The sequence below is a fragment of the Prunus avium genome, chromosome 7, assembly GCF_965620075.1.
Source record: "Prunus avium chromosome 7, drPruAviu1.hap1.1, whole genome shotgun sequence".
Classification (NCBI taxonomy): domain Eukaryota; kingdom Viridiplantae; phylum Streptophyta; class Magnoliopsida; order Rosales; family Rosaceae; genus Prunus; species Prunus avium.
Genome location: NC_142290.1, coordinates 25,165,335 through 25,183,327, shown reverse-complemented (window position 1 = coordinate 25,183,327; position 17,993 = coordinate 25,165,335). Strand labels below are relative to the sequence as shown.

At 37.7% G+C, this 17,993-nt stretch overlaps 4 protein-coding genes across 4 annotated transcripts; 3 read left to right on the top strand and 1 right to left on the bottom strand.

Annotated features, from left to right (window-relative positions):
• The first annotated feature begins 448 nt into the window (after positions 1-448).
• LOC110744464 (disease resistance protein RGA2-like) lies at positions 449-3,022 on the top strand. Its single transcript, XM_021944439.2, has one exon. The coding sequence runs from the start codon at positions 555-557 to the stop codon at positions 3,000-3,002; it is 2,448 nt and encodes an 815-aa protein (XP_021800131.2). The 5' UTR covers positions 449-554; the 3' UTR covers positions 3,003-3,022.
• Positions 3,023-4,730: 1,708 nt separating this feature from the next.
• LOC110744466 (uncharacterized) lies at positions 4,731-5,967 on the top strand. The gene has a single exon (XM_088244763.1). It carries the CDS (start codon positions 5,176-5,178, stop codon positions 5,491-5,493), a length of 318 nt encoding a protein of 105 aa, XP_088100889.1. The 5' UTR covers positions 4,731-5,175; the 3' UTR covers positions 5,494-5,967.
• A 1,639-nt stretch (positions 5,968-7,606) lies between these two features.
• On the bottom strand, positions 7,607-10,356 carry LOC110744462 (uncharacterized). Its single transcript, XM_021944436.2, has 2 exons — positions 9,491-10,356; positions 7,607-8,619 (listed from the first exon to the last, which is right to left on the bottom strand). Exons 1-2 carry the CDS (start codon positions 10,031-10,033, stop codon positions 7,786-7,788), a joined length of 1,377 nt encoding a protein of 458 aa, XP_021800128.1. The 5' UTR covers positions 10,034-10,356; the 3' UTR covers positions 7,607-7,785.
• Positions 10,357-11,774: 1,418 nt separating this feature from the next.
• LOC110744458 (pentatricopeptide repeat-containing protein At2g33680-like) lies at positions 11,775-15,353 on the top strand. Its single transcript, XM_021944433.2, has 2 exons — positions 11,775-14,309; positions 14,541-15,353. The coding sequence occupies exon 1, from the start codon at positions 11,861-11,863 to the stop codon at positions 14,135-14,137; it is 2,277 nt and encodes a 758-aa protein (XP_021800125.2). The 5' UTR covers positions 11,775-11,860; the 3' UTR covers positions 14,138-14,309; positions 14,541-15,353.
• Positions 15,354-17,993: the final 2,640 nt, after the last annotated feature.

The following is a 17,993-nucleotide window of genomic DNA, read 5'->3' as shown; positions in this document are numbered from 1 at the left end:
ACCACCCACACTTACGTAGTCTATTTCATTTTTTTAAAATTATTTTATATAATACAAGCAATAGTCTAAACTATAAAGGGAGGAGGGGTTTTCTCACACGCACACTATCAAGGTGCCATGAGGAATTCGAACCTGAGATCATTGGTCTGCAAGTCAAGACCCTTTTCCACTCGGTTAGACCTCGTTGGCGAGTAGTATTTATTTATTTTTAAAAAAAAGTTGGCATAATTATTGTACACATCCACTGTTAAGTAGTCTTTCTTTATTGATGAAAACACAAAATGAGTGTTGCCAATTTCACTCCCCTAATTATTTCCCCATTCAATGCTTATAATTAATCTTAATTGCAAATTTATCTCGTATGAAATTACTTAAAGGAACAACTTAAGCTTTAAAAATAATAAATAAAATACTGAATGAAATATCAGCTGTGTACAAAATTGTTCCCACCGTTGACTACTGTATGTGAAGGGCAAGCAAAAGTATTGGTTTGTATTTGAAGGCACATTAGTCAATTGATTCATACCCTCTGTATTCACCTCATCGAAGAAACCATGGCTGATGTTGCCTTTGAGTTGGCAAGCAAACTCATTGAAAAGCTAAGCTCCATTGCCTACGATGAGATTTGCTTGGTATGGGGCGTCAAAGCAGACCTGCAGAAGCTGGGGCGCACCATGTCAGCCATCAAAGCTGTGCTCTTGGACGCTGAAGAGAAGCAAGCACATAACAAGGAGCTACGCAGTTGGCTACGACAACTTAAAGATGTGTTTCTTGATGCCGAGGATTTGTTGGATGAGTTTGAGTGCCAAGCTCTGCGAAAGCAAACATATCATGGCACCACTAGAAAGGTACGCCGTTTCTTTTCGCCTTCTAATCCAATCGCGTTCCGTTTGAAAGCAGGTCATGAGATCAAGGGGATTAGGGAGAGGTTAGATGAGCTTAAAGCTAATAAGGCTATATTTGATCTTCTCTCTATTGACCATCATGGAAGAAATCATGATGATCATCATAGTAGTGTAAAGAACATGATGATGAGAGAGAACATGACCCACTCCTTTGTTCGTCCTTCGGAGGTTATTGGTAGAGACTCTGAGAAAAAAGAAATTGTTGATCTTCTGCTGCAACAAGGTGATAACCAAAATGGCAACAATAAGAATGTTTCTGTCATTCCAATAGTGGGAATTGGAGGTTTGGGGAAGACCACACTAGCCAAATTGCTGTACAATGATGAAAGGGTTGTTGGGAACTTTGAATTGAGGATGTGGGTGTATGTTTCAGTAGACTTTGATATTATTAGACTAACAAAAGAGATTCTTAGTTCTGCATTAGATACAGAGATCAGTGATAAGTTGTCTATAGATCAATTGCAAGGAAAGCTACGCGACACTTTGAAGGATAAGAAATTTTTGCTTGTCTTGGATGATGTGTGGATTGACGATCGTATAAAATGGAGTGAGTTCAGAGATGTATTGATAGATGGAGCCAAATTAGGAAGTAAAATTTTAGTGACGACGCGTAATATCTCAGTTGCTTCAGTCACGAGCACAGTTCGAACATACGTTAATTTAAAACGCCTCTCTAATGAGGATTGCTTGTCTTTATTTGTAAAATGTGCATTTGTAGAAGAAGATGAGAAGAAACATCCAAACCTCTTTGAAATAGGAAAAGATATTGTGAGAAAGTGTGGAGGGGTTCCGTTGGCGGTGGGAACCTTAGGGTGTCAATTGTACTCGGAGACTGAAGAACTCAAATGGAAATTGATAAGAGACTCTGAGATATGGGAATTAGAACGAGAAGGTGCTGGTCACATTTTACCTGCTTTAAGATTGAGTTATACAAAACTGCCTTCTCATTTGAAAAATTGTCTTGCTTACTGTTTACTTCTTCCAAAGGGTACATTTGGATATTATAGCTTGGACTTGATCTATTGTTGGATGGCACACGGAATCCTTCAACCAAGGGATCATGAAAATCTAGAGCTAGAAGATGTTGGCGAGCTATATTTCAAAGAGTTATGGGCGAGATCTTTCTTTGAACATGTTGAACTTGTGGACTATCACTATAATCTCAGCTATAGATTTTCCATGCATGATCTTATCCACGACCTTGTACAATCACTTGCAGAAGGTGAGTTCTCTATAGTAAACTCTAGCACCAAAAACATCTCTGAAAATGTTAGACATTTGCCAATTCTGGAACTTGGCCAAAATGGTTCAACAATGCTAAGAAAGCTGAACAAAGTGCGAACTGTAACGGCTCGGGGTATAATTATTGATGAATCCTTCCTTCTTACATGCTTTTCAAGATTCAAATATCTGCGTATGCTCGGCTTGTTTGATTTATCATTAAAAGGGTTGCCAAGTTCCATTGGTACCCTAAAGCATTTGAGATATCTGGACTTAGCTGGTAATGATGAAATCAAGAAACTCCCCAACACAATTTGCAAGTTACAGAGCTTGCAAAGCCTAGGCCTTCTTGGATGTGAGAATCTTGAAAACTTGCCTAGAGATACAAGCAACTTGACTTGCCTCAGACTCCTTTTCTTAACCACAAAGCAAACAAGTTTTTCGGAGAACGGAGTCGGATGCTTGAAATCACTTCGGTTTCTTTGTATTTGGAATTGTGGAAATCTAACGTCTTTGCCAAGTGATATGACTTACCTTGCTGCATTGCGTACCCTTGTAATATATAAATGTAAAAGGCTTGAATTGGTGAATGGAAACTATCAAGTAATTGCACTGAGGCTCCAAAAATTGGTTATAGATGGTGTACCAAAGATGTTGGCATTGCCCGAATGGTTGCAAGGAGCTGCTGAAACCCTACAAGACTGCTATATTATACACTGTGACAATTTGGAGGCATTACCAGGGTGGTTGACAAATTTCAGGTCACTTAGAAAGCTGGTCCTTGAATCATGCCGGAAATTGTTGTATTTGCCAGAGGAGGTGCATCCTCTAGAACTTACAATTGAAAATTGTCCTAAATTGGAGAGGAGATGCTAACGTACCATTGGGGAAGATCCACCGAAGAATTCTATTTGTAGAAATCTTGTATGTGTTCTTGGCAATATTTTCCATTTCTCTTACATTGAAGGGAAAATAACTTGCAGATGTTTTCCTTTCCATTGCGGAATAATCTTTTATTTGTTTCTTTCTTTGACTCAGTGATTGATATTGTATCATGGTTCAATTCTTCTTAATTAAGAAGGGCAACATAGCAGATGCGAATTAATCTAGTTAGTTAGAGCAGTGGGAGTGGGACGACATTGATCGAATTTGAACAATGTATGAACTATTCGGGTTGACATAATATATGGACTATTCGTGATTAAAAAAAACCTATAAAATATTATAGGACGACGAACTAACTAATAGCGGTTTATTAAGTTAAAACTGAGGCATGCTTCAATCTCAATTGTTTTTCGGTTGAACACTTGATCAAAATTTCAAAACTACCAAAAAAAAAAAAAAGGCAACCAGAAAATAGAGAGTGGAAATATATATATGCATATGAGAAAAAAGAGATGAGTGCTTCTAGTGATGTGTGTGACAGCATATGGTGCCAAGTACAGTACAGCCACTGTTTAACCTTCTTTCCAGAATATACTATTTTCTGCAAAAGAATCAATATGATGGTATGGCAGTTTGTAGTACTCATTCACCGTATAAGCTTGCTGTTTGCTTGAGTGTTGCAAACAGTGGTCATGGCATGGCATGTTAGGGCACAGGCAAGACTTACTTTATGAAACGCTGGAACAAAAAGTTCCCAGATTTTGAATGAAATGGATTTCATGCTGGCAAATCGACACAAGGCAAGATGTCAGTGGCCTGTGTCATCAGATATATCATGTCGTCTTGTAACGGTTACATATAAGTTCTTCTCTCATTCACGGTTTTAGGAACATAGAGAAAATATGCATCCTCACGTGACGAGAGAGATATAGAGAAATAAAGGTTTACTCTCCAGACTAACCATGTGATTGCACTGGCGGAGCCAGTGCATGCCCAAGGTGGGCACTGCCCCCTCTCAAATATTGTTGCACATACAATTTTATGTTAGCATATTGTACAAATATTATAAAATTCCTCACAAATTCTTAAATGGCCACTATTTTCTTTGTTTCTCTTTCATTTTCATGTCTAAATTCTTTTGAATTGCATGTATTTTGTTATCATAAAAGAGTGATAGGTTATTCATACAAAAAGTAAAGGAAAAAAAGAAGAGAAAAGTGATAAAATTAGGAATTTTTTAAAAACTAGGTTGATTTGTCATAAAAGAAAGAGTTTAAATTTTTAAAGGTACCCTCTTACTTAAATTTCTAACTCCGCCACTATGTGTGTGAATTGTATATATGCTTATCAACTTCTATAAGATGTTGACACATTTAAGCCAACTAGTCATTTTATTTCTATGTTGTTGGAGAGAGAATGCTATGCATATTTAAGAGAAGAGAAATATGCTTTGGCAGAAAGAAAGGGAAAAAAAATTACAGCAATTATTCTTGGTTGTTGGGGTCACATATGGGACATTAACATGTGATACCACTAAGGACAAATTGGGAAGAGAAATCAAAGTTATCTCCACTTGAGGAGGTCACAGAGAAAATCAAGACACCACTGACATGTTGTAAATATCCTCAAATGTTTATATAAAATAATGATGTTTCAAACTTCAAGACCGTTTGGTCCTCATCCATGTTCTGCAGCTCAAAATTACACCAACCAGAAAAGAAATCAAAAGCAAAAAGTATACAAAAGATAGAGAAGTGAAATAATCACAGAAAGAAGATCCAAAGTACCAAAAGTAAGAATGACACAACAATTCAATTTCAGAAAACCATTAATTAAGTTCTCTCTCTCTCTCTCTCTCTCTCTCTCTCCATTATTTTGACTCCTTAACATCACTTGGTTTTTTCATTCTCATCTTGGTCTCTTTACCATATCATTCCTTCTTTTGTATAAGTATCATTTTCTCAGTCTAGCTTTTATCACCTCTTTCGTGGTATTTTTTGCTTGAAAATAAACTAATGTTCTAACGAACTACAACCTGCCCTTTTTCTTTCTCAAGTAATTTCATCCTCCTCGTAGTTTTCATTGAATCTTTATTCTACATATAACATCCCAAAGGACCAAGTTAGAAGAGAGACCGTATATCTTCACCAGGTAGCACATATATATGTTCATGGGGACTCTTCCACAGTCACAAGTTGGAGCGCCGCCGGTGGTAGTGGTGGACTCAAAGACTAGTTCACGGTACACGCATCGATCCATTGAGACACTGGTGGTGGTTTTGGCAGTGATCACACTAGTAGGTGTCATTGCAGGGATTGTAGCTCGGCTATGTGGTGGAAGGCATCTTGGTGGCAGTGGTGAGCATGACATAGAAGGATGGGTTGAGAGCAAGTGTAGGAGTTGCATTGATGGTGGAGTTCCACCAGAACCCTCCCCTCCACAACAAGCCAAGCCTGCAGCAACAGAAGAAGCAAAGAAGTGAAAAATGGACATCATAAATTATATATGTAATTATATGAGCCTGCAGTTGAGGTATTAATTGTCCTATCTGATTTATAATTAGTTGTTAATCATAGAACATAGGTGGGCTTATTACCATTAATTACCACATGTGCTTAGGGGGAGGGTGACATAATTTTACTAGTGTAAGAAATTGTTGGAGTTGCAGTGCAAACTGTGTTATTATTATTATTATTATTATTATTATTATTATTGTGTGTTCCCTAATGACAAGAATAGGGGATTTTCAATTGAACTGGTTTTTTTATCTTTCTGTTGTGTTATGGCCTGTAAATTTCTAGTTCCACACCATTGTTTCAGTTGTGGTCTTTCATTGTTTTTTTTTGTTTTTTTTAATACAAGTGATATTGGGGGAGGGGAGTTTTCTCACACACACTGACAAAGTGTCATGGAGGTTCGAACATGAGACTACTGGTTTGCAAGTCAAGATCTTTTCCACTATGCTAGACCCGTTGGCTTCATTGTTAATTTTGTTTCATTTTATGGTCTAATTGCAGTTGAGCTTTTTCTTCCCCAATAGGCCTACTTAATAAGACCATCATTGCTTTCAGCACTATACTTGATATCATGTTGGGTGCCTTAGTCGTAGGCATGGATCTTTTTACCACCTTTACAGTAACAAAATGCTGCAGAACGTAATTAAAACGGTCGAAACATATAGAACTCTTCAAATATTTTACACAAGCAAAAGGTATGTAGTGTATGATTATAATTTCACACTATCTGACCGTTGCTTTTCAAAAGCTGATCTTCATCATGCTATTGCTGCATTAATTCTCTCACTCTTCTTTCAAAGGCTGAACAAAATAGGCCAATGCTACTCAAAATTCCTTCCCCCCCCCCCCTCAAAAAAACCCCAAAAAAGATCTGTTTTATTTAAAACAAATTTAGAAAAGTCCTGAGAGATCATGATCCCAAACTTGGACATATCGACAGGCTGCAGTGGCTGATTCATGAATTTTCCTACTGATCCAAGAATTCTCAAGCATTACTAATTAGATCCTTCCTGATGATCACAATGGTCACTTTTTGTTTTCTTTTTTCTTCCTTTGGTTTAAAGGAGGCCTAATGCTTGATGGAAGGAGAGGAGGTTTCCTATTTCCAAACATGTTGAGAAGTCAACTGAATCCTTGTAGTTTAGAGATTGGGTTAGCAAAGTCATAGGGATATTGCTTGATAGTAGGACAACTCTTGTATATATTCGTGATGTTTTCTAAGGATTACTATTATACCCAATATAGGGGCTCAAATTATTTTTTTTTAAATTTTTTATAAGAAATGGAGACTTTAGAAACACACCCAAACCTATTTACAACATAACAAGGCTTTTAACTTCTTATAAATTACAAAACTGCCATCGATTTTTTAAAATATTCCCAATCCCAAAACCTCATAAAAAAAAACCCAAAACACTCAATAGATATCAAAGTAATTTAATAATTAAAATGAAATTCAATAGGGGCAGCTGCCATTTTTTTGGTTTGTTTATAAAAATTAAATGGTGTAGGATTTATCTATATCATTAAGATTAAGAATGGGTATATGATTATATATCTCATGTTGTTATCACTTTTACAGTAAGTTAATAAGTTCGGTGGAAACATTTCGAATCACACAAATTTTAACTTATTTGATGCAATTTACTGTCTTTGTTTGGTTTAACTTATTTTAACTTATTTAATGAAAATAAAATAAAGTCAGTGTGGTTTTGCAACCATTATCAATCCCATTAAATTGGATGCATAAAAATGGTTTTGCGGATCTAAGAATTTCCTTCCTGAGGTCAACATGTAAAATGTCCAAAAGAAAAATACATATAAAATAAACTCATAAAAATAAAACGATAACATTATAATTCATAATTAAAAAAATTCCTTGTCACGCTTATTAAGTTTTATTTCATATTTAGGTTGGTTTATGAGAAACTGGCAGAAGTGTGATTGATCCAATTCAATCCAACTTGAATTCATAAACGCATACAAACTTCTTGCTGTTGTCCACTCTTTCACATTCAACAAAATATAGCAAACACAAGAAACAAAAGATGCTAACAACTAGTAACTCCACTAGTAATGTAGGCAAGAAGAGTAAAGAACATTAATTGCTCTCATCTTAGGAGCACAAGGTTTATGAAATCACGGTGGTAAATTTGAATGCTCATTTTCAATTAATGACATCACTACTAATTTCCTAAATTAGGAGAAGCTACCAAAAAAAAAAACAAAAGAGGCCTACGCTAACGCTACAGACTTGATCACCTCAGTTGATCCCTCTTGGTATTACCAACGAAACAATAAATATTGACGAAAAACATAACAAAACTAGAAGCATAGACCAAAAACCAGAAACCCCAAAGAAGTTTTGTTATCATGGGGTTGGGGGCCTCATTCATAGAATCGAAAACTCCTACCCGGCTGGAATTGATAACATAAAATATATTCCCAAAAACAGAGCCGCCACCTGTGCCGTTGGAGGCCTTTGAGGGCACAGGGCTCAGTTGAGGAACACGAACATGTACAGGCGGTGCCTTGCTTAGCAAATCTTCATGAATCTCATCAATTACCTTCTGACGTTCAGAAGTGCCATATTTTGGGGATGCTTCACGAGATTTGATGGCCAGATCATGCCTTTCTTCCCTACTGTATTTTACTGAACACAATTCACCATCTGGGTAGGTGGGCATTTCCTCAATAAGTGCAAGTAAAGCATTTCGCACGCTGCTTGATGACTGCCAGTTTGATAATATCCTTAAGCTGATGTTGGTTTGGATTTTGAAGCGACCATTTTCCGTCAAAAACATGAATGAAGGAGGCTTTGATGGGTATCCCTCCGAAAACTGGATCACCCCATGATAAATCCCACCCTCGAATTCAGTTCCTCTAGGCCCTCTGATTGCAAATTGCCATTCATATGAGTTCCAACTGAATATGCGGCACTCGAAATCATAGGTGGGATTGGATTCAATCTCATTATACTCCTCTAGAATCCGCTTCTCCCCTGAATTCTCCAGGTTGCACTTTTCCTCCGCTATCACACTCCGATCCGATTCCGTCTGCGTTGATCCGACTCGATCCACAACCACCTCTTCCTGTTAAATTTTTTTTAAAAAGTACAATTATTCTCAAAATACGAAGCGAAGAGATGAGGAAAGATAGCCGGAGGTAGGGCTAGTCATACAGAGTTTTGCTTTGTAAAGGTACACATTCATAGAACTGAAAATTCCTATCCCGTCGGAATTGGTAGCATTAAATGCATTCAACGTTGACGACACAGCAATCCAGCTCATTATCCCAACCTAATCAACTTTAGCCATCCGTCAATTATTTTAACTTGTCTTTACCTCTTCTCTTCTGTTCTCTGCAGCCAGACTTTGTTTTTATTTATCTGGTCTTAACCTTAAATCCTTCCTCTCCCCTCTCAGTTAAGTCTCTCTCCTCCATCCAAATCAAGCTCTCTCTCTCTCTCTCTCTCCATCCTCAGTAACACCTCTGTCACCCTCCTCCTTCAACCATTCTCTCAGAAATCTTACAAATTGTTATGGAAGACAAACTTGGATGGTAAAAATCCAAGCTTTTTTTTACCCCTAAAAAGCACTCTAAGCTTTAAAAATAAACACATAAATATATATATCCATATATACCTTCTCTGTCAAACCCATGTAGCCCCTTCCCCAAAACCGCAGTTCTCTTACTCAGATTTTTAAACTCTTTTTCTGTTTTGTTCATTTTTTATGGGTATTAATTCATTGTTCGGCTTGGTTTTATTTTCGTGGCTCGCTCATTTATCTAGATAATTCACTAACCATTGAAATTGGAAAAACACTTTATCAGCTCTGTTTGGAAGATAGACTAAAGAAAGATTAAAGAGGGAGGACAAATAAATAATAATAATAAAAGAAGAGAGTTGCAGCAAGAGAGAACGAAAGAGAAGATAAAATAATCGACAGGAGGATTGCTGACCTGACATCTCCGTGCCAGGGAAGTGTTTCTCGTCTGTTGGAGTTGAGGAACAGGAAAGGTTTCCTCCCCTAGCAAATATTGATGGATCTCATCCATTAACTTCTGACGTTCAGAAGTGCCATATTTTGGGGCTGCTTCACGAGATTTCATGGCCAGGGCACGCCTTTTTTCCTTACTGCATTTTATAGAACCCGATTCACCATCTGGGTAGGTGCCCATTTCATCAATAAGTGCAAGTAAAGCATCTCGCGCCCTCCATGATGACTGCCACTTCGATCTGATCTTGGTTCGAGTTTTGAAGCGACCATTTTCTGTCAAAAACATGAATGAAGGAGCCTGACATGGGTATTCCTCCGGAAACATGACCCGCCCATGATATATCCCATCCTCGAATTCAGTTCCCCTAGCGCCTCTGATTCCAAATTGCCATTCATATGGGTCCCACGGGAGCGGGGCGCACTTGAAATCTAAGGGGGGTATGTCTTGCATCGCTATCAGCTCATCTAGAATCCGCCTCCTCACTACTGATGTTGCACTTGTCATTCTCTATCACACTCTGATCTTATTCCGTCTGCGTCGATCCACAACCGCCTCCTCCGTTCCAGTTAACAAAACTTACCTAAAATGTATACAATTATTTCAAAATACGAAGCGGAGAGAGGAAACAGAGCCCGGCGGTGTTTTACTTCATAGGTAGGGCTCCTCAGGCAGAGTAGATATGCAGATCTTGGTTGTTGCTGTTTCTTCAGATACCACGCTTTCACCTTGATGATATTTGATCTGTGAGATTTTGACTTTTGCAGTAACAATTTGGGATGAGGGGGTGGCAATTGAGTTTTTATCAAAAATAGCCAAAATACTTTCATAAATGTCAAATTTTTATAAAAACTTTCAAATATAGCAGAAAAGTCACATGAATAGACTTAAATACCCTTAAATCTAAAACTCACAAAAACCTTGAAAACAAAAGAAGCATTCAGGGAATACTCATGATGTGGAGCGTATATTCCCAAAGTATCGTTGAACACTAGGGATTGACAGAGCACGTCAAGGTCATTTTGAGATCCTGCAACTCTGAAAAAGGCATGACAAACTTAGGTATCGAATGATGCAACGGCTTCCAGAATGATACTTTTTTGGTCATTCTTATTCCTATAATTTCCTTTTCAGGTAGTTGGGCAATTCTTACATTGTTAGTGCATGCAGTCGATGCTTCCAATCATACATAGGAAACCTTGAGCCTCAGCTTTTTGTAGAAGACTTTGGAGGTCCTTAAGAGTCGGTTTGCGGAGGTAATCCCTCATGTAGATAATTTCGATTGCATCACAGAATCTGACCAAGCTCTTTAGGATAGCGAATTTCCCCATTCTAGCAATCTCATCCACCTAGTCTGCAGATGCGCCAAAAGCTAGCATCCGTAAAGAAGCTGCAAGTTTTTGCTCCGAAAGAATACCCAAAACCCTAGTAGCATTGTACTTCTGAATGAAGTATGCGTCGTAATTGCAAACATTGCACAAATTGGGCTGCATTCTATATTGTCCTCGAAAATCAAAACTAGAGTACAACGAATTTGGGATAAAGTAATCTTCCAAGATATTCTTACCTCGAGAATGCCTACGTCTGTCCACATTCGGGCCACGGCCAAGCTGTGAACCACGGTGGTGTTGGCTTGATTGATCGAGCATACCCACTGCCATGACAACTTGATCATCATCTGCTTCCCACTACCTTTCTTCTTCAGCACGTTTGCGCATTCTTTCTTCATTTTCTTGCTCAACCATCTCCAACAACCTCCTCGTTTAAGACATTGAAAGTAGAATGTGTTTTGTAAAATCTAAGAAATGAAAGGATAGAAAAGATATGGATGATTGGTGTGAGTTGAAGCTGTGGTATTATAAAGGGATTTAGAAGATAGAGATGACACGTGGCGCAATTGTAACAACTGAAAATCTTATTCGAAATCTAATATGTGAATTTTATAATAAATATGGACACGTGACAACTAAAAATCTTATCTAAAATCTGATATGTGAATTTTATAATAAATATGGACACGTGTCAATCGAAAATCTTATCTGAAATATGATAAGTGAATTTTATAATAAATATTGACATGTGGCAACTGAAAATGTTATCCAAATTAATCGATTAAGTATAAAAAATTAAATTAAAGTGAATAGTAATTGCCATTTGTCATGAAAATGGATAAAAACACAACAAAAAAATTGCATACCATTCACGTAAATAATAACAGCACTTGTCACTTGTCTCCCCTTGGCAAATGAGTGGAACCATGGAAATGCTCTTATCCTTTTATAAAACCAAACTGATTCTTCATTTTTCAAAAAAAGCACGAACAGATAAAATTCCATGGATACCCTTCTCTCCACAACCTTGCTTCCCGCTCTTTACGTAACTCAACGGTCCTTCCCTCCATTGAATTACAGCTGCAGCAACTCCTCTTCTAACAGCCTCACATACACTCGAAATCCAAAACCCACGGCACTCCATTTTTCTACCAACTCGACTCTTTCAGCGTCTCAAGAACAACACACCGTTTTCTTCAGTGACTGGCCTCATCTCCTCCAACTCTCAATTGGGTCCAAAAATCTCATGCTGGGTCAGGCAATTCATGCATTCTTGATCAAATGTGACTGCCAAAATGATACATTTCAGGGCAATAATCTTGTCAACTTGTACTCCAAATTCAAAAGATTGGATGATGCACAGCACGTTTTCGATGAAATGCTTGTTAGAAGCACAATCACTTGGACTTCTCTCATGAAGGGGTATGCTGACATTGGTGACTTTGAATCTGTTTTTCAAATTGCGCATGATATGTTTTGCAGTGAGGAGAAGTTTAATGAGCATACTTGCTCAGTGCTTTTAGAGGTGTGTAGTTCACTGGAAGACTGGAGATTTGGGGAAGAGGTTCACTGTTTTGTTGTAAAAAGTGGGCTCCAGGAGAATGTTTTTGTGGCCACTTCTTTGGTTTCTATGTACTCTAGAAGTGGCTGCTTGGGTGACGCGGAGAAAGTGTTCAGTAACATGGATTACAAAGATGTTCGGTGTCTAAATTATATGATTTTAGAATATGGGAAGGCAGGCTGTGGAGAGAAAGCAATGGGGGTCTTCATTGATCTTCTGAATTCTGGTTTGGAGCCAAATGATTACACATTTACTAATTTAATTAGTGCTTGCAGTGGAGATGTGGGTGCACATCAAGGCTTGCAATTACATGGGCTTGCTATCAAGTATGGTATTATGGGCGAAACATCGATTGGAAATGCAGCACTAACCATGTATGGTAAGCATGGGATGGTTGAAGAGGCTGAGACAATGTTTTATGTACTGGATGAGAGGAACTTGATATCTTGGACTGCACTTTTGTCAATGTACGTTAAAAATGGCCATGCTGATATGGCACTGAAGGTTTTCTTAGAAATACTTTATCTAGGTATTGGCTTTGATTCTAGTTGTTTATCCACCGTGCTTGATTCCTGTTCAGAGTGCAGAAATCTGGAATTGGGACATCAAATCCATGCATCTGTTATAAAACTTGGTTTTTGCTCTGGTGTCAATGTTGGGACTGCTTTGATAGACATATATGCTAAATGCGGGAACCTTCAATCTGCTAGACGGGTTTTCGACAGTCTTCCAGCCAAAAGCACTGCCTCATTCAATGCAGTTCTTGTTGGATTCATGGAATCACAAAGAGATCTTGAAGCTGATCCCATGGTTTTATTTAGTCAACTGAGATTGGCTGGCATAAATCCAGATTTCATAACTTATTCACGGCTCCTTAGTTTAGCTGCTGATGAAGCTTGCTTATATAGGGGGAAGGGTCTCCATGCTTACACTATTAAAGCCGGATTTGAAGCCAATTCCACTGTAGGTAATGCTGTAATTACAATGTATGCCAAATGTGGTAGCATTGAAGATGCTAATCAAATGTTCAATGGTATGAACACTCGTGATTGTGTATCCTGGAATGCCATAATATCTGCATATGCCCTCCATGGAGAAGGCAACAGAGCACTTTCTCTTTTTGAAGAAATGAAGGAAGAAGGATTTGCCCCTGATGAGATAACGTTATTGGCCATTCTTCAAGCTTGCAGTTACACTGGATTATGGGAAACTGGGTTGCGCTTATTCAATGAAATGGAGTCAAAATATGGGGCTAAGTCAGGAATTGAGCACTTTGCATGCATGGTTGATCTTTTGGGTCGATCTGAGAATTTTTCAGAAGCCATCGATTTCATCAACAGAAGTCCATTTCCAGACTCACCTATGCTTTGGAGAACTTTAGTCAATGTGTGCATGTTATTGGGGAATTTGACATTTGGCAAGTTAGCCGCGAAATGTTTGCTTGAATTGGAACCTGGAGAGGCCGGGTCTTATATACTTGTTTCAAATATGTACGCTAGAGGAGGAATGTTTGATGATGCTGCAAAGTTTAGAACTATTATGAATGACTTGAAAGTAAACAAAGAAGCAGGTTGCAGCTGGATCGAAGTAGATAATAAGTTTCATTATTTTGTCGCAAGTGATATGGGCCATCCAAATAGTGCTGAAATTTATGCAAAATTAAATCTATTAAAGGTTGAAATACACCAAACTTGCAAGGAAAGAAGTACCTCCATCTGATTTGGGATCTAATATAAGTATACAAGCACAGCATCCATCTTCTTCCTTCAAGATTTGCAGCGTGTAGGATTCCTGAACTTCATCTCATATGGAGCATATGAAACTTTATCACTTGGCTTGGATGCAGAGGACAACAGAGATGAAGGAATATTAGTCAAGGAGCTTCCCTACTGTAAGTTCTGTTTCTGATGTTCTTAAATTCATAAGGGATACAGATTATACTGTTCGGTTCATTTTTACACATGATTTTTCATGTTATTCACCCACTATTTTGAGTTAGTTCTTGACATTTTATAGCTTTTTACTTCCTTTTTGTGTTTTCTTAGATTTTACCTTGGTTGTGATGAAAATGAGCTAAAAGTGCATTATTAGTTATAAATTCTGTTTTTGTTCATTTTCGTAGGTCAACTTCTTGGCCTGGGATCAACATGCTCTGGTGCTCGGATGAGGTCATGATCTTCATGAGACTTGTTCCAATGGATGTTAACTACAACATATCCAAATTTGAGCTCCATTGGACAAGTATTGCCTATCCAACCAATCCAGCATGTTACCACAGCTCTGGAAATCCGGATTTGGCCAGCTTTTACCTCCTTTGTGTCATCTTAATTTCTTGTTACCATAACTCTTGGTAACAAGGAATTACCTTTGTAAATGAGATATTTTCTGAAGCTTTTGGCATCTTTGTGAGGACAAAGCTTCATCATGGCAAGGGGACAAGGGCAAAGGCTTTAAGGAAAGTATGAGTTTTATATTATATTTGTGAGCTGGAAATTGATGGGCAATGGAAAGGAAAGTGCAATCAGATTTTGGGAGAGGTTTTGAACGTGGGTAGCCAATTCATTCTATCATTCTACACATTGAGAGCAGATTTTGGAGAGTTTGGAGCTAGGAGAAAGCCAAGGTGCAGCCAAGCAAAGTGGAGAAGAAAGCTTCCACCATTGATGACCTTGAAGCTTTCATCATTTTCTCAAAATCTGTAAACTCTTTCTAATTTTATTTTGAATTTGTATTTGGAATAAGTATGAGCAACTAAACTCCATAGCTAGGGCTTAGGTTGAAGCCCTAAACATGATTACCTTATTGTTTTGATGCTTGAGTGTATGAATTTCTAGATATTGTTGATGAATTCCAATTCACCAAATTAATCTATCCTTGATGTGTGTTTTTCCTTGGTTGGCCATCTTTGAAAGCATGCTTCTTGAGATTGTTGGGATTATGTGTATCTTCATGTTATCCTAAGCAATAAATGGATGAAGTAAGAATCATCCATGTGAATTGGTTTCTTGAATACCTAATGTAAACACCATGCTATTAGGATTCTTGTGATGTTCATATTCTCTTTGAACTTAATGGGTTCTCCTTGTAATTGAATCGAAGTACGAACCATACCTAGGTTCGGTTATGGGGAGGGCACAAGTATTGTAGCACGAACCATGCACTTTACGTATATTAGAGAGAATCAATGCGTCTTGAGCCACGACCCATGATCTTGATTGCGAACATCTTCATCAACACATTTAGAGTTCATCACTTGAGTATTCATGAACTTTGGTAGAATTGTTTAGGGTGGATTCCGAAACCCTAGTGTTTGTTACATTTTAATTTCACAATTTGATAATTCATCTCTGCTATTCTCATTTAAATTCAAAGTCCATTTACTTTCATGCAATAGAAATAGGTCACTTGAACCAAACCAAAACCCCTCCCCCCTAATGTGTGTGTGAGTTGTGTGTTTGATACGTTGTGTGTCTTGTTTACTGAATTCTGTTTATTTTCGTAACTGATTTGGACTTTTGGTCCGCGTTGTGTTCTTCCATTTTCTGTGCTGATTCCAACCGTATAAAGAACGTGAAATTTGGATAAACGGTTGGAAAGTTATAGGCAAAACACTGGACAGAGGTCGAAACTGGAAAAATAGAAAAACGAATCTGTCCAAATGGTGATAAAAGGGTGATAGAAAGTGCTGTTTGTGTTTTTCTCTAGTTTTCTTGTATTGTTTCATTTCTTTTACACTTCTTTACTCATTTTTAGTTTCCATTTTGCATTTGTGGTGTGTCAATTAAGTGTTCTTTACGTACTCAAATTAGAACTTATAGGAAGCCGACAAGTTCTTCGTGGGATCGACCCCGTACTTACATAATCTATACTTCGATAGATCCGTGCACTTGCGGGTATTTTTAATTGGTTGTTTGCACATTAATTTGTGTCCTCTTAGGAATGCAACATATACATGCTTCCATTTTTGGAACTATACATGGAATGCTTTTATATAATGATATCTCTGTTACAAATTGACAATTATTTGCGAGAAAGACAAGATGGCATATCAGTATATCATCAAGTATTTGATTGTAAAAGTTTAACATTGTGATGGCATGGATCCAAGCATATAATGCTTGGTTTGTTAGATATATAAGGAGTGCTATCCTTGTTGTTGCTGACATCTTCTATACTCTAAGCATATGTTAGATCTTCTTCTTGCACATGCTTACTGACGGTCTTGTGTTGATTAGTTGTTCTCCATCAGCACGTATCATAGTCATAAGCTACATCACTTATGCAAACCTGTTCAGTTTCTCCGTGTTATATATAGGAAATGCTTTCCATGCATTAATTGGCAGACAATTTCTATACCTTAAACCTGCTTTCTTGCACTTGTTAGTTATTCAATTGTGCTTTTGACCTACTCTTGAATATTGTGGAATCTTACATGTGCATTATGTGTTTGTGGGGCCATCCAGATTCGAACCTTGTGGGGACAGTACTTCCAGAACACACGAGGTTTTTTTTGGTGATCGATAGCAATGATCGTGACCGTGTTGTTGAGGCTAGGGTGAGCTGTACAGGATGTTGGATAAGGTACTAGAGCTTTAGAAGACTTTGCTATTCTTTTGCCCTTCAGTGAATTTTGAATCTAATAATTAGGGACACTTATTATCTGTATGGTAAGTGTGGTAAGAGGGTTTGAGAAAGGAGTTCTGTAGAAAGAGTTTAGGAATTGATGTTAAGGTAAAGCCATGCTATATACATGAAAAAAATACAAGATCTTCATCAAGGTTTTATGAAATTCATGAATGTGACTTTTAAAAATGTTTAATTTTATGTATATGATTATGTCAGTTCTTAAATATGTTGGATGGATTGAGGGATGCTGTGCTGCTAACAAACAAGATCTTCCAAATGCAATGAATGCTGCTGAGATCAGTTACAAACTTGGTCTCCACTCTCTATGTCAACGTCACTGGTATTTTGATTGATACTCTCATCCTCCTTTCTACGATTTATTTTTCTTCCTCTCACACACACATAGTAATAAAAGCAATGAAGTGTTTGATCAGATCGGATGCATGTGTTTCAGGTACCTCTGGGGAAGGGCTTTATGAGGGTCTTGCTTGGCTCTCGAACAATATTGCAAACAAGGTGGGCTCTCTTGTCTTGTTGGTTCATTGCAGTAAAGAACTTGATGGTTTTGAATATAATGTTTGCTTTGCTTGCATTTACTTTGTTTGCAGAGTTACTTTGGCAACCTCTTGTTTGCGATGTGGAAAAGTCGAATGCTATTATCTTCTGTTTGTGGATTTCTTACAATGTTACTGTCCCAAGAATTCTTCAGGCATTGTATAACCCCTTTCCACAAGTCTCCAAAAATATGCAATGAGAACATCACAAATGAGGGCATGTCACCATCACAAGGAGATAAACATTAAAATTGTGCTTCAATTAATTTTTATTTATTTATTTATTTACAATGTGACATTAAACTAATCTAACATACAGGGAAGGGGGTTGCATTTTGTGCAAGGGACGGACATACTACCTTGACCAACTAGGCTACCCCACATATAAAGTTGGT

What these genes read in the sequence shown, in the direction of transcription:
- LOC110744464 (XM_021944439.2), top strand. Translation starts at nt 555, where the DNA reads ATGGCTGATGTTGCCTTTGAGTTGGCAAGCAAACTCATTGAAAAGCTA.
- LOC110744466 (XM_088244763.1), top strand. Translation starts at nt 5,176, where the DNA reads ATGTTCATGGGGACTCTTCCACAGTCACAAGTTGGAGCGCCGCCGGTG.
- LOC110744462 (XM_021944436.2), bottom strand. Translation starts at nt 10,033, where the DNA reads ATGACAAGTGCAACATCAGTAGTGAGGAGGCGGATTCTAGATGAGCTG. An exon ending in CCCTGGCACGGAGATGTCAG is followed by an intron (nt 8,620 to 9,490) that starts GTCAGCAATCCT and finishes AAAATTTAACAG; the next exon opens with GAAGAGGTGGTTGTGGATCG.
- LOC110744458 (XM_021944433.2), top strand. Translation starts at nt 11,861, where the DNA reads ATGGATACCCTTCTCTCCACAACCTTGCTTCCCGCTCTTTACGTAACT.